The sequence below is a fragment of the Bicyclus anynana genome, chromosome 17, assembly GCF_947172395.1.
Source record: "Bicyclus anynana chromosome 17, ilBicAnyn1.1, whole genome shotgun sequence".
Lineage (NCBI taxonomy): Eukaryota > Metazoa > Arthropoda > Insecta > Lepidoptera > Nymphalidae > Bicyclus > Bicyclus anynana.
Genome location: NC_069099.1, coordinates 3,295,981 through 3,321,816, shown reverse-complemented (window position 1 = coordinate 3,321,816; position 25,836 = coordinate 3,295,981). Strand labels below are relative to the sequence as shown.

The 25,836-nt window shown below is 35.0% G+C and overlaps 1 protein-coding gene across 2 annotated transcripts in view; it reads right to left on the bottom strand.

Moving 5' to 3' along the window:
* LOC112046826 (neuroendocrine convertase 1) overlaps nucleotides 1-25,124 on the bottom strand; it is a 38,112-nt gene extending 12,988 nt beyond the window's left edge. The window contains exons 1-9 of one of the 2 annotated variants that reach the window (XM_052886445.1): nucleotides 24,734-25,124; nucleotides 11,028-11,126; nucleotides 8,196-8,390; nucleotides 6,989-7,135; nucleotides 4,695-4,796; nucleotides 4,463-4,580; nucleotides 1,850-1,968; nucleotides 858-937; nucleotides 642-774 (exon numbers count right to left, since the gene is read on the bottom strand). In XM_052886445.1, the coding sequence (XP_052742405.1) occupies nucleotides 642-774; nucleotides 858-937; nucleotides 1,850-1,968; nucleotides 4,463-4,580; nucleotides 4,695-4,796; nucleotides 6,989-7,135; nucleotides 8,196-8,390; nucleotides 11,028-11,126; nucleotides 24,734-24,952 (1,212 nt within the window). In that variant the 5' untranslated portion in view covers nucleotides 24,953-25,124. The remainder of the gene's footprint in view (nucleotides 1-641; nucleotides 775-857; nucleotides 938-1,849; nucleotides 1,969-4,462; nucleotides 4,581-4,694; nucleotides 4,797-6,988; nucleotides 7,136-8,195; nucleotides 8,391-11,027; nucleotides 11,127-24,733) is intronic. The other variant, XM_052886444.1, reaches the window with a different exon arrangement.
* Between the last annotated feature and the right edge of the window lie 712 nt (nucleotides 25,125-25,836).

Genomic DNA, 25,836 nt, shown 5'->3' with positions numbered 1-25,836 from the left:
GTTTCATAAATGCGTCAAGTCGAGCCGTCATGCACGCAGCGACTAACACACGATCAGTTATAGCCGTGGGTGCTGCAGAAACGTGGGTATACTTGATCGTCAATGGCTAGCTAGCACGCACTAAAAATTACAAATATTGGATTTAAGTGACTATTTTTTTCGTATTCCTGACAGCAAACCCTTTCCTATGATATCCATAACATGGGTGACATGGGGGTGGATTTCAAACAGCCAGGAGGCCGGCATATTGGATTTGTAATGACGTTTCTTAGCTAGTCATGTATTGTCATCAGAACTCAGAGCGTGTGCAAAATTTGATTCTAATCGAAGACCGGGAAGTGGGTCAAATTAAGGTTCCAAGATTTTCTTACATACATAGTTAGTTACAAGTGAAGCTAATTATTGTAAATTAACAAACGCGATGCGACCGTTTTCGTATGCTGTCGAATGTTATACCAAGGCTACATAGAATTAGAAAGTACATTAGAATTTTTAAGTTGATGATCTGCGAAAATGAACAAGCCTCGGTAGAACAAACAAGATCGCTCGCTATTCGAAGCAAGAATCCTTTACGTAACCTGTCGAATGTGATACTAGGACATAATGACTTGTTAGCATTATATTTAAATACACATAATTACTATTTTCTGGTCTTTGTATGCACCAGAGGAGTACGCTGTGGCGAGGGTCGATGCACAGATTTCTCCATACCAGGGAAACAGGCCTTGCTGAGATGCACTACCGATTGATATCGTATAGATGCTGGAGGAGTACCTTTGAAAAACAAAATAGGTACACTTTATTAATTATTATGGTGTTAAAAGTAAAGGTATTTTGATATAGTTTTTGTTTTTTACCCATCACAGTTGCAGTTATCATCGTGACTTCCGCCGTTGCCATTCGCCCATACATAAATAGATCCTTTTCCACCACGACCCTAAAATATTTGTAAATCTATATTCTTGCCTATTCTGGTCGAATATTTAATATAAATATTTATATATAAAATATAAAACTATTGATATAGTATTTCTCGGAAGAAAAAAAATATCCAATATTTCAGTTTTTAAAGCCCGATACAGGACTCAAACCCAGATCATCACTAACAACATATTCGGTTCACTGTTGACCTCCGAGAACAACATATTCGGTTCACTCTCGAGTCTCCTCTCAGAATGAGAGGCGTTAGGCCAATAGTCCACCACGCTGGCCCAATGCGGATTGGCAGACTTCACACACGCAGAGAATTAAGAAAATTCTCAGGTGAGGTTTCCTCGCGATATTTTTCCTTCGCCGTTTGAGACACGTGATATTTCATTACCTAAAATGCACATGAACTAAAAAGTTGGAGGTGCTCGCCCCGGCCGGATTCGAGGCAGAGGTCATATCCACTGGGTTACCACGGCTCTTTTATTAAAATAGATAAGAGAATTGATTTTTAACCGACTTGAAAAAAAAGGTTATCAATTTTCGTATCTTGTATAGATTTTTTTTTAATTCGATAGGTTTACTCATACTTAAAGAATAGTACAAGTTTCAACAAAATTGGCTCAGGAGTTTTGAGATGTAGGGTTAAGTGCGACAAGTGCGTGGGAAGTCGGTTATATTTTTAAATAACGTTTTATTCTTATTTACCTAATTCATTAATTATGAAGCAGAATTTCAGTTTTTCATAAATCCCGCGGAAACCATAAAATATTCCGGTATAAAAAGTAGCCTAAGTATATGTTGCTATATCCCAGTGAAAGTCCCAATAAAATCGGTCCAGATGTGAAATCACAGCCAGACACTTTAGATTTAGTTTAGATTTACAACATACTGAAGCTATGTAAACAATATGAAAAAGTACCTTATCCACGCCTCGTCGAAAAGCTTCTACAGCCAGTCGTCCAGGCCCTTCTACAGTTTTCCCATCGTCGTTAGGACCCCATGAAGCGCTATAAATATCCACCTTATCCCAAGCGTATCCTAAAATTATTGGGTCCCGTAGTAAGTGGACTTAAGTTCAGTGGAAAGATTTATATTACACTATAATAACTAAGTATTATACAAAATCAGTGGAAACAATAAAATTATGATTCGTAGCATGATAAGAAAAGTTTTCTACCACGCTTGCTATTTAGTTCAAACGTCTTTGATTAGATGGCGTAGTAGTAAACGTATCTTTTAGATACTCTTATTTATTTATGTTCTCCTGTTACAAATTGACGAAAAGTGACGTCCAGTTGTCTCATTTGGCGTGTGGCGGCATCTCCTCCTCTCTGTGTGTCGCCATATTTTTTGCCAGATGACGTACTTATTTCATTATAACCGTTTTAAAGTCGTTAATGGCTACTTTTTATCCCTAAAATAAAATAGGGGGTGAAATAATATGGTGTATGATTTCAATTTCAATTTAATTAAACCGCGCGACTAGCTTTTGTTATCATATCATCTTTTGTTATCATCATCAAATTAGGTTTATAGGTTTAAATAATTAAAAATTATAAAGAACAAAATAATTTCTGCTTATTAGAGCGTTTATATAAAATCTTTTACTTATTCAGTATCATATCCAGAGATATCATATCCAGTTCGGAGAGCCATGCGGAATAGCCAACCGGCACGGCACTCCTTTAGCATGGATTCCTTTTACATGAACTCTTTTCCACATCGACTCTAATTTTCTTCTAAGGTAAACAAGGTTATAATTAATTATTTATTAAAATTTTAATTATAATAAAATTAAAAACAACATTTAAATTTAAAAATTAAATCTAAATTAAATCGTATTAAAAAGGTATTTGTTTTTAATACGATTTAATTTAGAGTAATTATATCAAAGATGTACGGAGTCGGAGCAACATAAAATTATTTATTTACTAACCCGATCCTTTATAACGTTTTGATGTTACGTCACGTTTCAGTATTGCTACTAGGGTAGCATAAGAAGACAGCAGTTTTGTTCACAGTATGAAGATGCAGTATAAAAGTCGGTCGCTTTGTTGATCGCTTTGAAATTGTCGCTATTGTTAATTAAAAAATAATTGAAAAATAATGATTTGGTATTTTTTATTAATTTATGTCTCTATCCCGAAATTAATAATCAATCCTAATCCGTGTTTTCCTATCTAAGATTGATATATCAATCTATTTCTTAAATAAAGCATGCCAATAAGCTATCCTCGGATAGAGTTTGCTATTTTAAAAATCAATCTATCTTTGGGAGGACGGATCACACAGATTAGAGATAGGCCTCTGTTTGTAAATGTAAATTTCTGCGTGTCAATAACCTATCCGACCGTTTTGCCATATCCATAGATCGGTGTAAGCTATCTTAAATTGCAATCTGAGAAATTGTTCGGATGGTTGCATTATTTTTGAATAAAAGTTTATAAAAAGAAAATTAAAATGGCCATGACATTATTCAGTGATAGTGACGATAGTGATTTGGAGATACTGGCTCTACTTTCAGATTGTGAAAGCGAATCTGACGACGAACGCAGTGCTAGTTCCCGACAATAAAACCCCCGACGCAAAAAAATAGGTTTAAACAACTTGTCAAGGTTAAAATGAAATAAGTACGTCATCTGGCAAAATGTGGCGTCGTCACAGATGCGCGTCACGCGCCATTTGGCAAAAAGTGGCGGCGTCACATAGCAGAGGAAAAAAATAATTTGACACAATAACAAAACGAACTTCTGTACTCAAACTACAAAACGTCAGTCCAAGTGGTTAAAAACGTTCCGTTTAATTTTCGGTAGTGCGTTCTTCGCGTAGTGTGTTTGTACGTATTTGATAATAAAATGGATTTTTTACGTGTTTTGAAATGTAAAGTCATTGGTATTAGCTTAAAACATATTTCAAGTATTTTGTTTTTAATTTGAGAATTTGTTACTTTTAAAAAACATTGAATAAAAAGTATTATTGAATTAAGCACTGTGCTAAGAACGAAACGACAAGGAGATACATTATTATAATAATAAATAATAATTATTAATAAATAGCCGACGAAAGAAATCGCGATATTCCTTTGCAGCAAGAAGAAGCATCACAACGTGTTTGAAACATTGCGAGAACTCGACATGGCGATCAAATGTACTAGGAGAACATAAATATAAAGCAGGTTTTCAATGATCATACACAAACAGGCTATTTCACTTTTCTGCAAAGGTTTGTTTCATGGGAGTGTGAGTGGGAACACAGTCACAGAAAACATATGTACAAGTTACACAGTCAATACTGATCATAATGACCACCGTGTCCGCCTATTAGATTTCTTTGTCTTCATATTGTATGACGATTGTCACTATCTACGTAATTCTAATCTAAATAAATAAATAGCAAATCCACAACCAACCAATCAGGGAACGGGACTGACTTTGGTTTATTAGTTTTTTTTTGTTAAACAGTTTGAGCTCAGCATGGATGACGAACAAATCTACTAGGAGTCAATAAAATTTAAGTAATCGCTTTTGCTCACCTATTGCTTCACCTTCTATTCGATCAGTGATACGGCCGTCAAGCATCCGAACTCCTCCCACTTTGGCTCCCCAAGCCACACCTACGCCACATTTTCCGTTGTTTGCCGTCATAGCTATCTGACGAATGAAATACACATATTATCACAAATTCTGATACGTTATCCATTGATTATTTCCGGTCTCATAATCATTATGATTGGGTAAGCAAATGTTATTATTTTTGTTATTTACCTCTCCAGCACATCGAGTCCCATGGGAATTACTATTTTTTTCGTCATATCTCGGAAAAGGATCGGAGTCGCCTTCATTGCAATCCCAACTTATTTCAGGGTCCTAGGGAAATATAACTAACTATTAATAAAAAAAATTAAAATTATACACAAATATAATACATTTATGATTTAAATTTAGATATTCAATTTAAGAACATTTTGTATAAATTACATTAAATACCTATTTCTTAAATTTTTAACCGACTTCAAAAAAAGGAGGAGATTCTCAATTCGAGTGTATGTTTTTTTTTGTATGTACCTATGTTACCTGATTATTCAAAGACACCTGGACCGATTTGAATATTTTTTTACTTTTTTTATTTGAAAGGGTATACTCCTGAGGTGGTCCCAGTCACAATATTAGGATCTGATGATGCGATCCAGGAGAAATCGAGGAAAACTTTCAATAATCGGAAGGGCAACCATAGCTTACAGTTACCTTGTGTTTGGACTTCATTATCGTTCTGAATGAAATCAATTACGTTCTCAGGTTATTGTGGTAGGACATATCGAGGGCAAAATAGGGTTTATTTTCTTATGTTTATCTTTAGAATAGATAAACCCTCGCGATTTCACCCGTTTTTTGAGTTCCTCATCCCGTGGGAATAGGGGGAAATATAAACTATGTTCCTCGCTAATAATGTAGCTTTTTACATTAGTCAAATATTTTTATAGTGGATTCAGTGAATTAGGCGTTAGAACACAAACATTTTCGCATTTACAGATATACAAAATAACAGAATACAAAAAGTCGTTGAATTGTCTGCTAGCGCCATCTATTTATAGTGGGTACAGATACACACCCGATTCGGCCTCACGGCCATCAAAATTGCGCAGAGCGGTGGTTCATGCGCCGCAGTCGATGTATCGGCCGCGAAGTTACCAGGGCACAAGAAAAGTAAAAGAGATGTTCTACAAACCTAATGGAACCACGGCACAGAATACTTAAGTAAGTACCACCCACGGTCTCAATGTGGAATTGTGGATACGGTGACTGAGCCACAGTAAAGAATATGTACCTATTTATTTATTTCCGGTGACTGAGCGTTGTGGTTGCGGGTCGTCCAGAAAAATGTAGTCTGTTACTAATGTTTTTTATTCACTACCATAGTATTATTTAGGTAGTTCATTTAAATAGTTTTAATATTATTGTACAATGTACTTTAATATTTTTTTTATATGTAGATTGTAGGTATATAATAGTAAACTTATCGTTTTGATCTACATTACTAGAACTCGCTGTTACTGCGATACTGCATCAGATTCTTAAATTAAAATAAATGATCTATAATCCAAAACTTACAAGGACATAATAATTAGGTACATACCCATCGTCTGTTAATAAAACATAGGCGTATTTTCGTCTAAAATAAGGTAGGTACGCGCAACGCCAACCCTTTCCCTCGCATGCGTTCGGTTTAAAAGCGACGCAAACAGTGTTTATCATGTAAAGAACCAATCCGAATTGCATCTAAATACTAAGTATAAGAGCAGTGATAGCCCAGTGGATATGACCTCTGCCTCCGATTCCGGAGGGTGTGGGTTCGAATCCGGTTCGGGGCATGCGCCTAATAATCCATAATAATCGAAGACCGGGAAGTCAGTCAAATTGAGATTCCAAGATTTTCTTTTCTTACACACTGGGCGCTGCTGCTTGCTTGCTGTAAGCGTGTTGTTTAACAAAACAGAACGTCCACGACAACTTGCACACCTTTGTTCGAATTACTAGGATCACATGACACTGACGTAGTTCTCGTATAGTTCAGTGTGTTGTGTAGCCGTCGTTCAATATTGACACGCTCACACCTCCGCCACTGTAAGTTTTTCGGCCGTTGTAATAGTTACGATGGAAATTTTATGACTTTGCGTACGTGCGTGACACGCGCAATACTGAATTTTAGGTATCTGCAGTAACATTTTGACGCAACGGTCATCCGCCGTCTCCTCACGCGTCTTGATGATATTCGCGTACCTTAAGTACTACCTGCGCGAATCCGCAATAAGACATAAGTTTGCATCGGACGTTGCCAAGCGCGTAGAACTGCCAACACGTAGTGTGACGCGATTCGTTTTCAACAAGTTCTACGGTTAAGATATAATATTGTCTCGCTAATAGCGTTCCTACGCTTTCGACAGTGATCCCGCTTGATGGTTGGTTGGTTGGTGGGCGATAAAAAGAAACAAAACAGAAACGTCCACCTCAACTTGCACACCCTTTGTTTGAATTACTAGGATCAATCACATAAGACTAACGTAGTTCTCGTGTAGGTCGGTATGATTGTGCTCGACGCCGTCGTCCAATATTGACACGCGAACACCCTGGCCGTTGTAACCAAGCGCGTAGACAGGCAACACGTTGAGATCTAGACGAGGCAAGTATGGATCGGTACGTGTATCTTGCTGCAGGGTACAAAAAATACCGTTGAGTACAATATTTTTATAATGCATATAAAATTGGCACTTTTAAATATTCAATTTCACATACTTCTTTAGTTTCTTTGGATTTTTCGGATCACGTTCCTTGGTTCGAGCCCTGGGCTTTATATTGAGCTTTATTCCAAAAAATTATCAGCAGTAACCCGGAGTTGAGAAGTAGGTAGTTGTATTACGTCTCTGAGAGCACGTTTAGTTAAGCCTTCAAGTCATTATCATTAACTTATACAAATGTCAAAACATTGTACATAAATTTAAATAAAACCTAAAACCCTTAGCACACCAGCCCGCATTGAAAGAACATGTTCTAAGCTCCGAATTATCTCTCCTACTTCTTACTAATATTATAAACGCGAAAGTTTGTATGGATGTTTGGAAGTCTGTCACTCTTTAATGCCGCTACTAGTGAAGCGATTTGGCTGAAATTTGGAAAGGAAATAGATTTAACTCTGAAAACATAATATGCTACTTTATATCCCGAAAAATCCATGGTTTCCTGAGATTTGCGAAAAGTGATGATTATGATGATATGATAGTTTGTTAGTCTTTCACGCCTCGACAACTGAACTGAATTAGCTGAAATTTATAGCATGGATTAACACATAAGCTACTTTATATCCCGAAAAATAGATAGAATATAATGATGAATTCTAGTGGAATCAAAATTCTAAATTCGAAATAGCGTATCAAAATTTTAGCATAAGGAGTATATACCCTCATCTGTTATTTATATGGGATAAGAAGTAATTGATAGAAAATATTCACATTCACAAATAAATAACAGATGAGGGAAACAGATCCCTTATGCAAGATTTTAGACCATGTATGTGTAAATTATAGGCAATTTAACATTGAAACCACTAGAACAGCACTAGCATCCTTTCAATCTAATATTAATTATAATAAAATTATAAAATAATATTCAAAGTAATTTTACTCTAGTAATTGGTCTTAATAATTATTATGAAGTGAGTTTAAAGAACTAATATGTCAAAAAAAAATCAATTTTATGAAATTAATTTCTTACCAAATACCACTCATATTCCCATAACTCATCGTTAAACAGTCTATGTTGTCTTTGGAGGTATCGTACATCCTTTGATTTTTCTGTATCCCTGGTGAAGTTGTCTATTCTTTTTACACGGTGTAACGTGTCATCAGAGTGCGGAAATGGATAACGTTTGACTCGATTTTTAGTAAAAAGCTGTTCTGCCCAACGGATCTGTAAAAATAGTTATTTGTTCAACAAGTGAGCAAAGTCTAAATTTGTTTGTCGAGTGCCGAGTTTAAATCCCGAACAAGCGAAGGATTCTATGATTCTTGGTTAGAATCCTGAGCGTAATGTACTTTGCTCTCGTGTGATACATACAACTTTTCACCTCAATAGCGAAAAAATATAAAACGTGTAATCATAAGTTTTTAGATATTTTTCTCTAGACCACACTAGACTTTGCCGGTAAACAGTCCAATTCGCTGTCAATTACTTGTTGTTTTAATTCAATCGGGGTTAAATTTTCACTCGTATTTAAACCATAACTTATAGGCCATTTAAAAAATTTACGCACCTACTCGTAGCTACAATAATATATGTACAAAGTTTCCAAACATTTCTTAATATAATCACGTCTAAGTATGTTCTAAATTCAAAAAAATCGGTATGAAACAAATTAATTATCATTACAAGGAATTCCGGAACCCGCGATCCATAGTGTTCTAAATTCAAAATATTATCCTGTGTGAGGTCTATCACCCAGGCTGCAGAATTGTTATACATCTTTGCCAAACTGCTGGAACAAATTGAAAAAAGAAACAAAAACAAACGTTCATTCCCTTATTTCAAATTATTATTATTACTAGCGGACGCCCGCGACTTCGTCCGCGTAAAAAATGACGTAAACTTCTCTCCCTCTACCTTACCCTGCTCGTAAGCCAACCCAACCCTACCCTACCCTACCCCTACCCTACCTTACCCTACCCTACCCCTATCCTACTCCTCCCCTACCCTATACCTTCCATATCCTTCCCCTACCTCTACCTCTACCTTGCCCCTACCCTACACTACCCCTATCCTACCTCTATCCTACCCCTTCCCTACCCCTATCCTATCCCTACCCTCAGCAAAATTAATCCAGCCTTTTGAGCGTGGTGCAAATGACCAAAAGACTATAATTTCCCAAGCGACTTCTATGCTAATACTATAAAGAGGTAAAGTTTGTGTGGTTGTCGGGGGTAATCTCTGGATCTACTGGACCGATTTGGAAAATTCTTTTACCAATAGAAAGCTACATTATTTGCGAGTGTCATAGGCTATGTTTGGTCCTCATATTCACACGGGAACGGGAACCACGTAATTAAAACCGCAGGGCGTCATATAGCGGCATTTCTGAGACTTTCAGTAATTTTGTATTATCTCCGAAACTATATAACTAATTAACATACTGTAAAGGGCAAATCTTATCTCTATAATATCCTTGTGATTATTAAATAATTTATTTTGATAAGGATTTAAGTTTAGTTGTGTAAATAATGACGTAAACCTTAGTTTAAAATTTAAATAATTTATTAAAGTACTAAAGGTACTATATATGCTAAAATATAAAAGATAGATATATGGTGTCGCGGACTTTTTTGTAGAACTTATAAAGGTTCAAAAAGTCTTCATACATCAATTTCAGTTATACGCAATGGTTGAGGCAGCGCATGCGAATAAGTAAGATTTTCGGTCCGACCTGTAAGAGAAAACCCGCGATAACTCAGTAGTTATATATGATAGAAATATAAAATATAGCCTATAGCACTCCCCGATAACGTAGCATTCTACTGGTGAAAGAATTTTTAAAATCGGACCAGTAGTTCCGAAGATTACCCCATTTCAAAGAATTGTTACAAACTTACAAACTTACAAACTTACAAACTTTACCTCTTTATAATATTAGTATAGATAAATAAATAATTATTAATTACTATAATTAAAACCGGATTAAATTTCTGTTTATTATTTATTTAATAACATTCTCATTTTTTTAATAACAACCTCCTTTAACGACACCTAAAGGTAGATAACCTTTAGGTGACGTAGACCTAGACAGTGTCTACTATTAGGGTAATCTAGGTGTCTATCTTTAGGTTTATTTCTTATTTAGTACAATGCCACCTAGTGAACAAAAGTATTAGCATGGGTAAAAGCTATGGTTTTGTACGTGTCTACTATTGACGCCAATAATTGGTGTCCATTATTAGTGCATTGGATTTTAGATACTGTCATCATCTATTAGTTCCTATGCCAATGCTTATAAAAATATTATTTAATTAGTTCCTATGTCAATGCTTATAAAAATATCATTTAAATTATAAATAAGTTGAGTGAGTTGAGTATAAATAAGTTAAAGATTTTATACATATGAAAAGGTAAATGTCTAAAAGTTACAGTAACAGTAAAAAAATAATACAACTGTCATTATATAATTTGCATATATATTTAAATAGATTAGTACGCACAAGTCGTCCTCATTTTTGAGGGAATTTACAAGATTTTATCTTCATGAATATTTAGAAATTCTTACAAATTTTTTGAAGCAAACACTGTACTGGCACAGGTACTGGCGAAATTTTTCAAGTAGGTACGAGTTATTATTAACTCGTTGTTAATAACAACCAATTGATATACGAATATAATATGCGTTAAATATGTTTGTTGTACGATGTGAGTGGCACGATTCAGCGTGTTAGACTAGGTCAAGGTTAAACCGGGCCAACGGCACCTAAAATTGTTTTTGTAGGCCGCACACACCACGCGTGTAACGCGGCTAACGTCTACCAGGGCGGTATAACAGCGAAAGATACATCTGATTTGACTCACCCTTCGGTCCTGGTGGAGCGTGTGTATGTGTTGGTTAGGGGTGCGACGTTGCTTGCGCTCGTACGCGTGGAAAGCATACATGTTTGGAAACCCCTGAATCTGTAACAAGAAAAAGATAATATTCAAAACTACGTCTTATAAACGTCTTATAAATTGGTTTGCCGGGTGACACTTCAAGAAACTGCGTTACGCTCCGCTCACGTTATGCGCTCACAATGAGAGCGAGTGAATAAAATTTTGTTAATATGAAATTCAGTGCGAGATTCTTTGTATAAATTAATGTTTTAAATATAATTCTTTGTATAAATAAATGTTTTAAATTGTTACTATTATTTCATCCTTCTTCCTACTATACGAATGAATATTCACATTAAAATTATTTTACCACTCAAAGTCGTTGTCATGTAAAACTTTCGCCCGTATACCGACTTTACAGGCAACCAATTTTTTTGGTATTTCTGACAGCAAACCCTTTCATTTGATATTCATATCATGGATTTCAAACAGCCAGTCCGCAAACTTGAGGAGGCCGCCATATTGGACTTGTAATGACGTTTCTCAGATAGAACTCGTCGTAAGAACTCAGAGCAAATCGCTTGAACTCATTTTTACACGTTTTATAATTATTATCACTTGTGACTATGTATGTAAGACAATCTTGAAATCTTAATTTGAGCTACTTCTCGGTTTTCGATTAGGATGAAATTTTGCACACGCTCTGAGCTCTGATGACAATACATCACTAGCTAAGAAGTCCAATATGGCGGCCTCCCTAAGATGGCGAACTGGCTGTTTGAAATCCCCGTGATATTATGGATATCAAAGGAAAGGGTTTGCTGAATACGAAAGAAATAGTTACGTGACTTAAATTCAATATTTGTAATTTTTAGTGCGTGCTAAAAGCGTGTTTTTTTAGTTTTTTAAACTATTTAAAGTTATTTTAGAATTTGAACTATCGTGATTCATATTAATTGATTAAGAACCAGCTCATGACTAAGGGCCCCGTAAGGGTTCGAAACTAGTCGAGCGTACTCCGATCTAATATCACGTGAGTTATAGCCGTGTTTCATAATCAATTCATATTTAAAGTTATTTTATAGATATGTACTTTTATAGCTAGATAAGAATTTTCTGGAACGAATGTATGCCATGTGACACGTCACATTACATTAAATGTCGTCATGTGATGTCCCGGACACACGTTAGTACCAGGAGAATATGTGATACGAGGAATTTTCGCAACTCGTATGGACACACATGTAACATTTAAACACGAAAAGTGTGTAAATGTGTAACATCTACACGTGTTTACACTCTACAATCCACAGCGATTATATTAACATTATACCTACCTTTAGGTAATTTATTGTTTCAATGTGTTAATTGACAACTATTAAAGAAATAAGCTGGATTTTATTTGTAACTTTTACAATGTTGCAACATGGAATGTTTAGAATAGAAGAAAAAACAACCGGGCCCGTTCACTGACTGTTATTACGGCTAGGAATTGCAGAATATATGATTTATAAAAAAATAATATCCTGTAGGTAGGTAACATCATTGTCGAAACATTTGACCGTGTTTTTCTTCGGTATAAAAGATGTAAAAACAACAAATTTTAGAAATTTTTGTTTTGAGTTTGCTCAAAATCTAGTTGTCCGGATAGTTACAAATGTTTTATTAAATCTAAGTTCTGTGAAGCGCTATAAAACTGGGTAAACTGTTCAAACGTTATGAGAGGATTACATACTTACATTCGCACACACAGATAGACATACAGCGTCTTAAAAACATTCATGACAACTTCCTATGTCGTTCCTATGTCAACTCAGTATGTCGTGATTCGATGAAAACTAGCGAATAAGTTCAAAAACTACTACAGTGTCAGGGAGTAAAATAGGCTATATTTATTCCCGTATTCTCACGGGAACGGGAACTACGCAAGTGAAATCGCGAGGTTCTGCTAATAATAAATAAACCCAATTTCATTCAACTATATCTTGCCTGTTCTTGTCTAATAATAGGTAGGTACACGTGTGTGGAGAAAATTATCACGTCCATGGACATGTGAGTTACACCAGTCACGTATGTACCAGGCGTTCAAAAGCGACGAGAAGCTATACCCAACACATATGCGGCTGCACGCACACTTACGCACATGTACAGGGCGGGATAGGGTAAAATGGAGCTAGGGCAATCTCCTACCCGCACATAAAAATATGTGATACAATACGATAAACAACATGAGATTGCCATTTCACCCTATGGGTGAATATAATATTAATAAAGAAATTAAAAACTGAAAAAGAGTTTTATAAGCTTCTAAAAATGTGAGTTCATTTGATCAATGATCTATAAAAATGAAATATGCAGGATTTTTCTGCACATAAATAAATAATATTTAAAATCTAAAAATAAAAATAAAGACATAAAACTGACTTAGCTTTTTAATAAAAACTAAATAAAAATCGAAAATTTTGAAAATAATCCTTTGAAAAGAGAACATTTCCTAAATGAATTTGTGATTTCCAAAACTCAGATTTGGTTGACCAGTCTAGAAATCTCTCTATTGTTACACTTTGACCTAACAGAAATATATTTCAATTGTAAATAATAAATTATACGAAATGTTAACATTACAGTTAAACTAACAATTTATATCAAACGCCATACGCAACACGTAAAATCTCAAGTTAGATAGATACTTATAAAATATGAGAAACGTAAACACAATGATCGGATCATTTTAATATAATATTTATTATACAAGAAATTTAAGTTAACGATAAAAATTAGGCGATGGACGTCCACCATTTACATTGAGGGTTATACGTGGAAGTTGATAACTCTAATATTCAGGTACATTCATGTAAGAAAATGTAATATCGCTGTAAATTGTTACAAAAGAAAAGCTTCATTGCCACTATGTTCGCCTGTTACTTGGTAAAATTTTTCGTGGAAATATGTAAACTGGGAAGTTTTAACTTGCTGTTAACCTAGTAATAGAAAGCTGCTACAAAAGAACTTAGTTCCACACTGAGTAAATAAATTGATAGCAAAATATAATTATAATTTCCCTTCCTTTGACCCAAATAAGCGCCGTAACTTTTTAACATGTAATTCTACGGGATATGATGAGTATTCAAGTATGACTTCGTCAGACCATAAGCTTCATGGCAACTCTTCGCTAAACTTTTAAAATTGTCTTTAAAAAAAAATAACGGTGTTTTTCGAAGAGTGTCCGCGAAGCCAAGTGACTGGTGAATGGAGACATGATTTCACAAATTATGCCAAGAAAAATATAAAAAAATATATGCTTTTTAGTTTGAGGACTGCGAGTCTAGATCTTTGAAACCTGCTATCTTCTAAAGTCCAAACCACAGTAAAGATATATCTTTACTGTGTTCAAATTCCCTATTAGTTAGCCTCGGTAGGTACTTAATTATGGAATATGGTAGGAACATAGGCTGGCAAAAAAACCTTTGTAGAGCGAGGTTTGTTGGCTATCGCCGTCTACAAAAAGAATCGCCTAAATTCGAAATTCAAAACCTCTGGCTCTCCTGCTATGGCGGTCAGCACACAGATATACACAGATATATCTCTTCAAAATAACAAAGGATACCTAATTGTCCTGAAGAATTATTAGCAAAGTAACCCAAGAAGTCCAGGTCTTTGCTAACCTACCTATCGGGGATAAACAACTTCCCTAACGGCAAAGACTACAAATAGAAGTTTTACGACTACGTTTGGATGTCTGTGACCAGTGGCGTGCACAAGGTTTTTTAACTAGGTATGCAGTATGCACTACTCTTTCTCTAATACAAATTCTTAATGAGTCCTCATAGTAGATTAACTATACTTACTTTTTTATTCTTTTGCACGTAGGTTGTGTTTGTATCTTAACAAAAAAAAGTGGATTGACTTTGCTTCGGGCACTCTTAAAATTTAAAACCTGGATTTTTTAAATATTCTTCCAATATTAAAAAAAAATCTTTTAATATTTATAATCTGGATGGATTCTCCTAATATTTACAGCCTGGGTTCTTCTGTTATTTTATTATCCTGTTATTTTATTATTCCCATTCCCCTCCAACTAGTCGGGAAAGACTGTATAAGGAGTGGGTACGACAATAGACCAACTAGGCGAGGATCGAACCACCACCCCTCGATGATGATGATGAGTCCGATCGTTATCGGTGAGTTACCTGTTAAGTTTTAAGCAAAGCTGCTTTGAGCAAGCTAAGGATACAAAAGCAGAATCCTAAGAATCGTGAGGAAGTCTGCGCCACAAGAGGTGAATAGAAGCTGTCGACTGTACAATGTTTCATATTATAAAATTGTAAATATCGATGTTCAACAGTAGGTACACATATTTTGTTAGTTGTGTTTTTTCTTTGTAGGTAATTTCGGACCCTACCTACTCCTAAATTGTAAAACAAGCACTTATTTTGTTTTGTAAGCTTTGTTTTTGTAAGTCCCGAACTAACATCTGAAAACGATTAGGAGCCGATTGCCAAAAATAAACATATCTGGCATACGCCCCGCCCTTTTCACCAGCCCATCTGGTTTGGTGGTGTGGCTGAAAAACACATCTTCTATTGCTATGCTTGCCTAGTACAAACGACGCTGAAATTACGAACGCACCTGAAATTTCATAGGAAAATGAGTTTCACTTGTGACGTAATACGGCTGAATGGACGCCTGACGTCGACGCGAAAGCAACGCCATCTAGTTTTGCTACGTTTATATTATAAAGTTTGATGTGTTACTTTTCTAGCAAATTTTATTTATATTTAATTCTACATGTACTATGTTTATTAATTAATTTAAAAACCCAATTTACTGCTTATTAATTTAATTTTTAGTGACTCAACAAAACATTAATATCTCCAATACTATATTTCTTTGGTTTCACTGGTGTATGCTTTTCTTTATTTAATTTATGTAGGTACTAACTGTAGGAACTATTTAAATGAAATATTTAAAACAAACATTGAATATAAAACATGATTTATAAACCGAAACTCTACAAGTTAAACCTAAAACCCATCTCTCGAGACATTAAAATACAGTAAAAGTATAAAAACTTGTGTTCTAGGTCACCGCTTGCCCATTCAACTTTGCAACGCTGTGACGCAAATCTAGTTAGGCGTTGAGAAAAAATCTTAGAAAATACAATATATTTTCTTGGAAACTACGAGGGCGTACGTCCATTCAGACGTCCGTTTGGATACACGTCTCTTTCTTTACATTAACTGGTTCCAATTCTGACTTGTACCTACTTGATTAATAAAAGTTAATTTTCTTTTTTCAAATTTCAAAACAAATACAAATTCGTAGTAAAGTAAATTGGCGTAGTTAAAGGGGTGTGTATGTACTGTATATAATGTATATAATATAGCCTGTAAAATAGATAATTTAAAAAAAAATAAAGCACTACGTTATTATTTTATCAAGTTTTATTTAGTTAGGAATTAGATAAAGTCATCAATATACAAAAAGTCCTTTAATTTTATTTTGATCTAATTAGTCGGGTCAATTTAGAAACATGGAAATGTCATATCATAATGTCTCGGAAACTTTTTATAAAGCACCAACTTGGTACCAATATATCTATCTAATTATGTGGTATGTGTAGATAATAACATGATGACTGTGACTTAATTATCTGCAATAACTTGGGAATATTTCAACACCTAACAGCAAAATAAGTCTGCATAGATTACTTGGATTTAATTACGTATTTGAATACGTGTTAATGCATTTACGACGCAAAAATGGTTCATTAAAATATAATGTAACACAGTGACAGAATAAAATACAGGAACTTTGAATAAATAAACACACATACAAATTCACTAATACCTGTTTCTCTATCATAATGCCCTGGTACTGTCATAGCCAGGAAAAAATCAGTCGTATTCATGTGGTTGCGGTTTAGCCACCCCTCACCCCCTAGAGTGGTTTAGGGTTCGTTTAAATTTTCGTTCATTTACAGATGTTAATTAGTTTCGTTTTTAAACCGACTTATTAGTGTGAAACTGAATAAATATGATTTTATGTAGAAAAGTACCTTTTGTTTATTATTTAGGGTACAATTATATATTATCGTTGTAAAATTAATTATGCGATATAGACGTGCTAATACCACCGTACTGGTATATTATATACATTGTTACATCTACGCTAATATTACGATTTCTATTTTTTTTTATCAAAACCAATCAGAGAGAAACATAGGCTATATTTTTTATCCCCGTTTTGCCACGAGAACGGGAACTACGCGTTGCGTCTGAAACTAAGTATAGGGCGATGTGGTGTCTAACTAAGCCTAGAAATTAACGGTTTTTACTTTTTTACAGTATATTAACTAAATAAAAACAAAATTGTCGTCAACATCGCCCACAATATAGGTCAGCAGGCTAATTCACTAACTTTGACGTATATTAGTTGAATAGTTGACAAATACGAAATAGAGAGTCTAAGTAAAAAAAATGTCCTTCGGTACCTAATGACAACTTTTCGTGGATATCATACAATAGGTAGATGACATTTCTCAGTTAATTTGTTTACTTTAATAGGTTTTGTGTAAGACCAAATTAGTGAATGGGCCAGCAGTACAGTAGTTGCAATTATTACAGAGTTATTGTATAAGTTATTGTTGCATTGCTTGATCACACTTAAATCCACATTTCCTACAAAATAAAAGATCATTGCCAGCGTAGGTAGTACGTAGAAATACCAATAAGGTCAAGCCTGATTGGCGCGTAGAATTGAGACAAATCGCTACAGATAATGTGGAACATTTGTCACAATTACACGTTCGTCTAAATGAAAGACCAGTGAAGGTCTAGGAGCCATTTTAAGCCCAATCTATACTCTATAGTTATCGTCATTCCGTTGATTATAATTTTAGTATTTTTAAACCCTTGACATCAATAACATCGTGGTGTACACAAAATTACAAAATTTTTATTTACCGTATTTGAAAAACAGCTTTATCGCAGCAAAACGACGGCCTCCGTGGCGCAGTGGTATGCGCGGTGGATTTACAAGACGGAGGTCCTGGGTTCGATCCCCGGCTGGGCCCATTGAGGTTTTCTTAATTGGTCCAGGTCTGGCTGGTGGGAGGCTTCTGCCGTGGCTAGTCACCACCCTACCGACAAAGACGTACCGCCAAGCGATTTAGCGTTCCGGTATGATGTTGTGTAGAAACCGAAAGGAGTGTGGATTTCATCCTAACAAGTTAGCCCGTTTTCATCTTAGATTGCATCATCACTTACCATCAGGTGAGATTGTAGTCAAGGGCTTACTTGTAAAAAAAAACATTAATGTGAAAATGGAAGCCAAATTAAATATTAAGAATATTGTGTCGTTATCGACTTCGTCGACAAAGATGATATCTAAATGGTTGAAAATTCTATAGATAAATTAAAGATATACTTAAATTATTTATTAGAAAATACAATTTAAAAATAAATAAGTATAAAACACAAATTCTTCTGTTTTTTCTCAAGCAATTTTTGTTATTTCAAAATCTACGAAACGGATGCATTAATGAGATATTTGGAGTTATCAAAACATTAATATAAACAACCGAAGTTAGGATTACAATAGAGACACTTGAGTTTTAATATTAAATATATAAGATTTCTTTCTAATAATTTATTGAAGAAACTAGCCGACGCCCGCGACTTCGTCCGCGTGAAACTCGATGTAAACTTTTAACTACCCCTATCCTACCCTTTTCTGGTTGATTTTTTACAAAACCCAAATATCTTACGGAACCCTATTTTTTTCCAAAATTAAATTTAGCCTATGTTACTTGTGGATAATGTAGCTTTCGAATGGTGAAAGAATTTTTAAAAACGGTCCAGTAGTTTTTAAGCTTATTCATTACAATCAAACAAACAAACAAATATACAAACAAAGTTTTCCTCTTTATAATATTATAATAGTATAGAAAACGAATAAAAACTAAAAAAAAACAATACTTTTATTCCTGTCAGAACTAAGTTAAAAAATTTCAATCGGTATAAACTATAAATCAATTGCCCTACTCTGATGAACTTCATAGTAAAGTGGTGTGGATATTGCTTTTATCAACTTATCTAAAACAGCACTTACTGTTTAAATACTTAGTATTTTACAACAGGCAATTGTATCAGTAGTAAGGACATTTAAAAAATCTATATATTAATGTCCAGCGGATGAAGTTGAACAGAAGACTCCTATTAAAGTGCAGACTTTAAAAAAACACCTTATGTTATCCGAACAATGAATGAATTAACTTGACACTTTATTTATAAACATCGTATGAATAGTGTATTCACTTATTAAACGCAAAAATGCACTGAAGAAGAAAAAGTCATTACAAAGCAGAATTGGAGAATTAATGTTGTATTTTACACAAACTTTCAAAGATATTATACTATTAGATATGTCACTAGCGCGTCGAAACTGACGGAGGAAAAAGTGGCTAATTGTCTTAATTTCATTTAGTCGCATTGTAAACAACGAAAGTTATTTAAACAAATACTACCTAAATATTGTCTACAATGGCGAGTTGTGTTCAAGAAATGTGAAAATGATATACACATATATAATGTAAGTAAACACAAAATTATGCATGTGTGCGCTCAGTGGAGTAGCTAAATTCGGATCACTTTTTGCGGTGACTTTGTAGGCACGTAACATACCTGTCTATCTAATAGTAGAAAATCTTTGCAAACCGTACGAATAGTGCATACCCCAGTTAACCACCTCATGCACGCCACTGGTAATCAATTATCCGTGACGGTATAATGCGTATGTGTATATAGATTAGCTAATAACTCCGCCACGCCACTCCACGCCACTCGAGATACCGTACCACGTCATCACTCCGCTGGTATCTCTTATTGGCTTTTATCTGACACGGTGTAGTTTATTTAGGCAGTGTTGGGCTATCAGCTGATAAGATTGTACTATGTTTTGACAAACTAATGTTCAATAACGTATCCATATTTAATCATAAGTCTATTTTGAAAATCAGTGCTGCATACTTTTTTATAGAAAGTACGTGGTAAAATGCTGAGTTGGTGCCTTTTTCTAGGTTATGCCACACATCGCAGGACATTCTCTGCTTCCACTCTTTGAGTGGACACTGGACAATTGCGCCATCTATCTGTTTATTTTTATAATTTAATATTGCCTGATGGGACCCGACGACTAGACCAGGGCCTAGTGGCAGTTTGAAACTGTTACTATCGCGTTAACGTAAACGCGAATTTCTAAGGAATTGAAACAGCGCCATCTAGTGGCACTACTGCACAATTGTTCCAATTCCATATGAATTCGCGGTTACGTTTACGCGATAGTAGCAGTATGAAAATATTGAAAAATCACACTAGGCACACTGGCAACATATAACGCACGCACTATGAGGACCGAGGAAAAGGTCATCGAGTTGGAAGAAGTTATGAGCAAGTTGCGGTGGGATATTATAGGATTATCTGAAGTCCGAAGAGAGGAGGATTGCTCGATAATCCTCGAATCTGGGCAATTTATTCTACTACCGGGAGGGCGACCAACAGTCTTAAGGTGGTGTCGGATTTGTTGTTCACAGGTCCCTCGTAAACAGTGTTGTACAAGTCGAGAGCGTGTCGAGCAGGGTAGCGTTTCTTGTCCTCCAAATTACTAAACGGTATTCGTTGAAGTTTATACAGGTTTACGCACCGACCTCGACACATCCTGACGAGGAGGTAGAGGTATTGTATGAGGATATTTCTAAAGCCATAGATGCCTCAATCTCTTATTAAAATGTTGTGATGGGGGGTTTTAACGCAAAGCTGGGCGAACGAAGCGATTATTAAGTTCGTTTTAATTGAGTTCATTCATCATTTATTCACGAGTTGAGAGTCGGCCAATTTGGCTATGGGCAACGGAACGACAGGGGCTAACTAGCTGACTTCATGGAGAAGGAAGGCCTTTTTATGATGAACTCCTTCTTCAAGAAGCCACCACAGCAGAAATCGACTTAGATGAGCCTCGATAGTTTCACAAAAAACGAATTTGACTTCATCTTGTCTACCACACGGCATATATTCAACGATGTTTACGTGATCAACAGGGTGAAAACCTGCAGCGATCACCGAATGGTTAGAGGCACAACACAGGTTAAATATCAACGTTCTGCTGGAACAGTATCGACTGGTGAAGTCTACGCTTCGACCTATCTAGTCCATTTACCGACGAATACTATAGACCGTCACGCTACAATTGTTAGGAGCAGTCAATGATAAATGTGGCGCAAATGGAAAATATTTATCTTTGATTTCCATTCAAAAGTTTAAAAAAAAGTCGCGAACGAAATCGCATCGTTGATTACAAGTTTCCCTCAATGCAGCTTTTCTTTAATATCTTGTCAGTTATTAACTATATCAACTAAACCTTTCGAATGTTGGAACTTGTACTAATTACTTTATAAAATATGTTATACCATTTAGAATTTAATTAACTTGTAAAACAGTGCGAAATTGATTAAAACAAATAACGTAAAAGTCGGGACAGTAATTGAATTGTGCCTTTATTGTCTGTCGAAGGGATTTCAGGGATTTTTGAAACACCCAATTTTAGTTGTTTGCGCAATATTGGAGCATCTTTCGTTAATTAAAAGTTTTGAACAGCCACCATTCTGAATTTTTGTATGATATTGAAAATATATTTTCAAATGATTACTAATAAGTAATGAAAAAAGCCAGGTTTCAGCAACTATTTATATAGATAATAAATACTACTACTAACTGTAACTATATGGTATTTCGTGTAAGAAAAGCCCAGTATACTTCAGTATAGCTGGAGCTAGACCTCGAACCCAGGTCCTCATGGTACGAAGCCATGTAGGTATACCAACGAGTCACTGGCAGTTCATAACACACCTTATTGAAATTGGTCATGAAAATCTCTTTCCAGCCCTAAACTACGAAAATAGTTATCCGAATAAACCAATTTTACACGCAGACAAAGTTGTGGATCCTTAATTAAAAGCACACTTTAGTAGATAAATTAAATTTTTCTATTGGATAAGTCAATAATAGCTCATTTTGGTGTCAAAGAGGTATTTTAGGCCTCATTGTTCATGAGGTGTGTCTGGCTATCGCAGGCCCTTGTTCTATACCTACTGACCGCCGCCCCGCGGTTTCCCTTGCGTAGTTCCCGTTCCCATTAGAAAAAGGAATATTGGTATTTAAATTGGTAATTTTAAGAATTTTCACGGTCTTTTTTGACGGCCTTTGTGGGGCAGTGGTATGCGCGGTGTATTTACAAGACAGAGGTCCTGGATTCGATCCCCGGTCCAGGTCTAGCTGGAGGCTTAGGCCGTGGCTAGTTATTACCCTACCGGCAAAGACGTATCGCCAAGCGATTTGGCGTTCGATTGCAGTCAAGGGCTAACTTGTAAAGAATAAAAAAAAAAGAAATTCAAGATCAGTTCAGTTTCAACCTTACCTCTATAAAGTATTATATGTAGATATAATATTAAGTATAGACTGTGTGTAGAGAAGTGACCTCTTGAAAACCACAACCACAGGGAAGTGCAAAAGACCACAATTTAATATTTTTATATCTAAGCGAGATAAGCAGATAAATATTAACACAACCATCAATCAAAGCATTCGCATTTATAAAATTAGTTATAAAAGATAAGTACGACTGATTATTATGAGTATGTATTACTGTTAATTAAAATATATCAAATCATATAAATAAAACTGAAATGTCTGTCTGTGATTTCAAAATTACTGTGTTCTCTCAAGTGCTTATAGTTATTTACATGAAACCAAAATATAACCAAGCTTTTTTAAAATTTTTGTCTGTCTGTCTGTCTGTTTTTCCAGGCTCTTCTTCTTTTGAAGTTAAAGGAGGTAATTGAACAACAAAATTATACGCTACTTTTCGCATAATATGTCAACTAACATACGTCAAAGTTAGTGAATTAGCGTGCCAATGCTATCCGTAGCCATAAGCCTACGAAACTTACTCGGACAGAACAAAAAAAATATATACAGGACACATGAAAAACTACACTTATTTTTAGGCTGTCGTGTAAAACTAGGCTTGTGCGTTTAATGAACTGATGCCTTTAATACCGTTTAATAGTACTGAAGCACGTTCCAGTAGGCCGGCCTCGCAGTGCAAACATTTCAGCCAACGCCTGACCAAATTTGCCTTCAGTTATTTATTATGTTAATAAGTTTTTAAATAGCCATAAGAACACTCATCGTTATCATTATAAACCTATATTCGGCTCACTGCTGAGCTTTCGCATTTTTTTTTTTCATAATTTATGGACAATTTTTTATTACTGTCACATACATATTTTTTCTGTGCTGTAACTCTAAAAATGGAGGACTTTTCATACAAACCTTCAACCCCTATTTCACCCTCTTCTTATTTTATTTTCGCTATAAAAAGTATCCTATAACCTTCTTCCGTATTATGGTCTCAACAGTGCCAAGTTTTATTTGAATTCATTCAGGAGTTTCAGCGTGATGCCCGATCAACAAAAAATACGGACAGATAGACAGACAGACAAGAAATCGAAAAAAAATATTTGTGGCTTCAGTATCGATTGTATAATGCCCTCTAATAAAAATTAAAAGCTCATCAACCCGTATTGGAACAGCTTTGTAGGTCTAAGTTCCAAATCATTCTCCTATAATATGTATAAGCCTCGTTGACCCATTAACTGTAAGCTGTTGATGAGCCTACCGAACAAGAGAGTGAGGACCGTAACGCATGAATATTTTTATTTTTTTTTAATTTTTTACGAGTTAGCCCTTAACTACTATTTCACCTGATGGTAAGTGATTGTGCAATCTAAGATGGAAGCTAACTTTTTTCGGAGAAGGATGAAAATCACAATCACACCCCTTTCGGTTACTACACATCCCACTGGAACGCTAAATCGCTTGGTGGTACGTCTTTATCGGTAGGGTGGTAAATGGCCACGGTCGAAGCCTCCCACCAGTCAGACCTGGACCAATTATGAAAACCTCAATCGACCCAGCCGGGGATCGAACCGAGGACCTCCGTCTTGTAAATCCAAAGCGCACACCAATGCGCTATGGAGGCCGTCCTCATGCATTTTACAAGTTACCGCTTGGGAAATTAGTCATTAAAATTAGTTTCAAAATCGCGGACTACTAAGTTCTAAGTTGGAAAATATTATGAATCAAACTGATTAAAACTAAGACAATTGTTATAAATTATATTATTTATTGTTTAATAATATTATTAACTACCTACTAGGCTACCCAAAGAACCTAGCAAAACCATCGTCCATATGCAAAAATATGAATTTGAATTTTAAACTGATCGTTTAGTGTTTATTTCGTTCATTATTCTTATATCCACCAATGTAAACAACGCTTATATTAAAAATATTACGAATTGATCAAGCTGTTTTTTTGTAAATTTCTTGATCATATTTAAAAGAAGATAAGAAAAAATAGACTGCCGAATGTAATTAGATATTTTTACAGTTATGTTAAATGCTTTTACAATTATTATTTATTATAAAAGAACTTTTTACTTATCATGAGCTCTTAAATCGTGAAATCTCAATCTTAAAAATAATAAAAAAATAGGTGCAATTTTTCAATTACTTTTTGTAATTTTCAAGCTATAAACACCAGGCAATAATAAATACATTCACATAATCTTACCGGCCCTCCGTACTCGTAGCCCAATTGTAACGCAACCAGCTGCGCAACTTCATCTCCACCGTCAACCTCCACTGTCCAATCGTTGCTAAAATCCTTTGCGTATTCCCTACCGCTGTGCACATCATGATACCCTGGTCTCCCCAGCTTTACTACTGAAGGGTCCCATGACACCACTAGAGAAACATAAAGTGAAAAGAAAAATAATACCGAAAAACGCATATTGAAATTAAAGTAACACTTATTTTATAATTTATTAAAAATTAAAGTAACAGAATATACTGTTTTATATAATAAGCTCCATGTAGTTAGTTTGTGAAAAAGTTTTCCCGAAGTGCGCTTTTTCAGCGGACGCGATGTGACCCGGTCAAGCGAAGCGTATGAATGAACAGTTTTCGTAAACAATTATAAAAACGTAACTTAAGTATTCTAAGCAGAACGACTTATTTATTTGCTAGGTAATAAATATAATTAGTTGTGTTTACATGAAGCTCGTGCGTAAGTAAATTATTGAGTGTTACTTATAAATAATTAAATACGACTACTATTTTGTACCATAAATTAAACTCGAACTTTACGTCAAAAACTGAGTTTCGAGATAGTGACTGTTTAATTTTCTGCTGTTTATTATTACTACTTAACTACTAATATGGATATTTTATTACACGTATAAGTTTTTACATACCTAAAACATAACGAATTCCTGAGTCTTTAGATATAGTTTAAACAAATCTTTAGATATAGTTTAAATTTAGTATTAATATAATTCCCAAGTATAATATTGGAAAATTTGTTTAATATAATATTTACGTTAAATTGCCCTTTTAGTCTGTATATAGGTACGTGTATATTCTGTAAGTTTTGGAAGAAAGTACCACGTCGTGGTAACTTAGTTAACTTAGAACTGTGCAATTTTGCATGCTTGTACAGTTCTGGTTCTGGTGACAATAGTCAATAGGAATACCTGCATTAAAATTATATAAACACTTGAGGATTTTCTTCCTATGAGGGTATTCTTCAGTGATGAGCAGTACAAACATGTTCATAGACCTACTTTAATGAACAACTTATGACCTACTTTTGGCTGGTGGGAGGCTTCGGCCGCG